Consider the following 2,410-nt stretch of genomic DNA (forward strand, 5'->3'; position numbering starts at 1 on the left):
ATGAGAGGCACCGGTATAGTGGATAGGAGAGGGACATCCAGCCTTGGAGTCAAGAAGACTTTTCTAACATACTAAGTGGTGTTACCTTGGGTAAATTACTTAATCCCTCAATAGCTGATACATGTCTAAGACTAAACATTGCAGAGCAGGTGCCTGAATGCATTTGTAGGAACTCCCTTCCCAGGAGTTCCTGTTACCAACGGAATCACAGTCCAATAAAGAAATCCTTTATAAAAGTAGGATTTATGGGAAGGCATGGATAAGAATGATGAAAATGAAAAGGCAAGGAGAGGGTGAAATCTATATCATTTCAGGGAGGATTCTCCCCTTCGCAATGCTGAGGTTGAAGTATTATAAGAATAATAGTGTCACATATTCATTATAATATTATCAAGTACCCTACTGGTAGGCCCAGCTTTTAAGGGTGGGGTGGCAGAGAGAGAACCCATGCCTATGCATACACATCAGATGCACCCACAGAAGCACATTGACCTTACCCACATCTGGGTCACATGCACCTAGATTTTATACATACACACATACACACACACACACCCCACCCCACATCTTGGCTGTAAGTTCTAAGTTTCCTTTCTATTCTGACCTGGATGGTTAAAATCTATGGTTAGGATAACAGTGCAATAATGGATGAAGAAACACTTTTACAAGGTTAAAATCATGATAAAACATTTGCTGTTCTGGCTATCCCTTTCCCATCTCTGCCTTGGATCTATGCCAAGGGTCATAAACTTAAGTAAGGACTGTTAATAACCAGAAATAATAACCAGAGAGACAGAAGATGAAGTTTATCCATTTATTTGAGGCTCATAGAGGACAGACCTATAGGGAAGGCACCGTGAGGGAAGAGTGCCTGGACTGGGGTAGGAGGCTGGTGACCACACAGCCCCCTCTATCCTCTCAGGGCTCTAGTCCAGGGGGCTCATCTATACTTCTCAGTCAGGACTGAAGCCACAATGGACAGGAATTTGTCCCAGGCAGCATGCGCTTCCGCAGTGAACTCAGCAGGGAAGTGGGCAGCCAAGGTAACCAAGATGGTATGAGACAGGAGCTGTGGGAGAAAAGAAGGAGGTGAAACTATTGGGACTGGGATGAGTGAAGGAATTGAAACATTAGGAGAGCAGGGGACAATATAGCAGGAGATGGGATGAGAAACAGATGAGATCTTAAAACTGATGGAGGAGAGAAAGGATGAGACATAGGGGGATAGGGAACTGGGGATGTACTCCTATGGGGTTGGGCCCCCCTCCTTGAGAATATCGAATCCACTGCCCTTCCTGACTCCAAAAGCTCACCTTGAAGTTGACAGGGTCCACTCTGAGGATGTAGGCATGGAGTTCACTGAGCTTGGACAGGGCACTGTGAATGTTGTCAATGTTCTTGACAGCATCCCCAAGAGCATTGATCACTTTGGTACCATGGGCATGCAGCTGGGCTGAGCCATGGTGCAGGTCAAAGTGGGGGAAATAGGTCTTGGTCTGGGGGTAGCTGGTAAAAAGCCTAGGGAGAAGATAGGGGAGAGTCTTAGTTGAATCTGGGAGAAGGCTGTTGAGGCTGCAGGAGACACCCCATCCCTCCAAGTGGTTCCATGTTCTCCATTCTGCTCAATTGACCATTATGTGCACAGAAGTGCTATAGTCAGGATGGGGAAATACAGAGCTGATGATATTGCTTTAAACTTAATTTCTTTCAGTTGCTTCTTCAAATAACTAACTTTTAGCCCACTCTTTTTCCACTCAGAACCCTAACGTGAACCTGAACCCAAACCCTAGTCTGACCTCACGAAGCCCTGAAAAGGACAGTGTGGTGACGTCTGTCCTGCCCAAAGGCAGGCCAGAGTAAACTCATTGCCTGGAATCCCCTGATGATCCTAGGGGCCTAGGGAGCTGATCCCTAATGATATCATGAATGGGAAAGCCCTGGGATGCACTCTTACCTTTCCAGGGCCTCAGTGCCGATGGAGTCAGCCTGTGGGGCAATCTTGCTCCAGATGGTGGCAATGATAGTCTTGTCGGACTTGGTCAGAGACATGGCAGCTGGCTTTGGGTTGAGCTTGAGTTCTGCTTTCAGTAGAAACTCAGGACAAACCTGGATAAGTATTTGTTCCCCAAGGGTCCCTTTATATAGGACTATGGCCAAAACAGGGCTGCACAGCTGCCCCAAGCCATTGGCCAGTAGGGGTGAGGGGACAGCCCAAAGAGGTGGGGTAATCTTATCTCTGTTAGAGACAGTAGTGTGGTGGGCAGATGGGTTGGGGGTGGGGGAGAAAGACAAGAGACTTGAGCAAGAGGGGCCTATCAGTTTCTACCATCTTAACAAAGGTCCAGAAGGGAGGTGTTGGCCACAACCCTGGACACAAGGTCCAGCGGGAAGATATGGAAGCCTAAGGGGC

At 47.5% G+C, this 2,410-nt stretch overlaps 1 protein-coding gene across 1 annotated transcript; it reads right to left on the reverse strand.

Annotated features, from left to right (window-relative positions):
• Window positions 1-940: 940 nt before the first annotated feature.
• On the reverse strand, window positions 941-2,049 carry LOC118831092 (hemoglobin subunit zeta-like). Its single transcript, XM_036738250.1, has 3 exons — window positions 1,955-2,049; window positions 1,314-1,518; window positions 941-1,069 (listed from the first exon to the last, which is right to left on the reverse strand). The coding sequence occupies exons 1-3, from the start codon at window positions 2,047-2,049 to the stop codon at window positions 941-943; spliced, it is 429 nt and encodes a 142-aa protein (XP_036594145.1).
• Between the last annotated feature and the right edge of the window lie 361 nt (window positions 2,050-2,410).

This window comes from Trichosurus vulpecula, chromosome 9 (genome assembly GCF_011100635.1).
Source record: "Trichosurus vulpecula isolate mTriVul1 chromosome 9, mTriVul1.pri, whole genome shotgun sequence".
NCBI classification, from domain to species: domain Eukaryota; kingdom Metazoa; phylum Chordata; class Mammalia; order Diprotodontia; family Phalangeridae; genus Trichosurus; species Trichosurus vulpecula.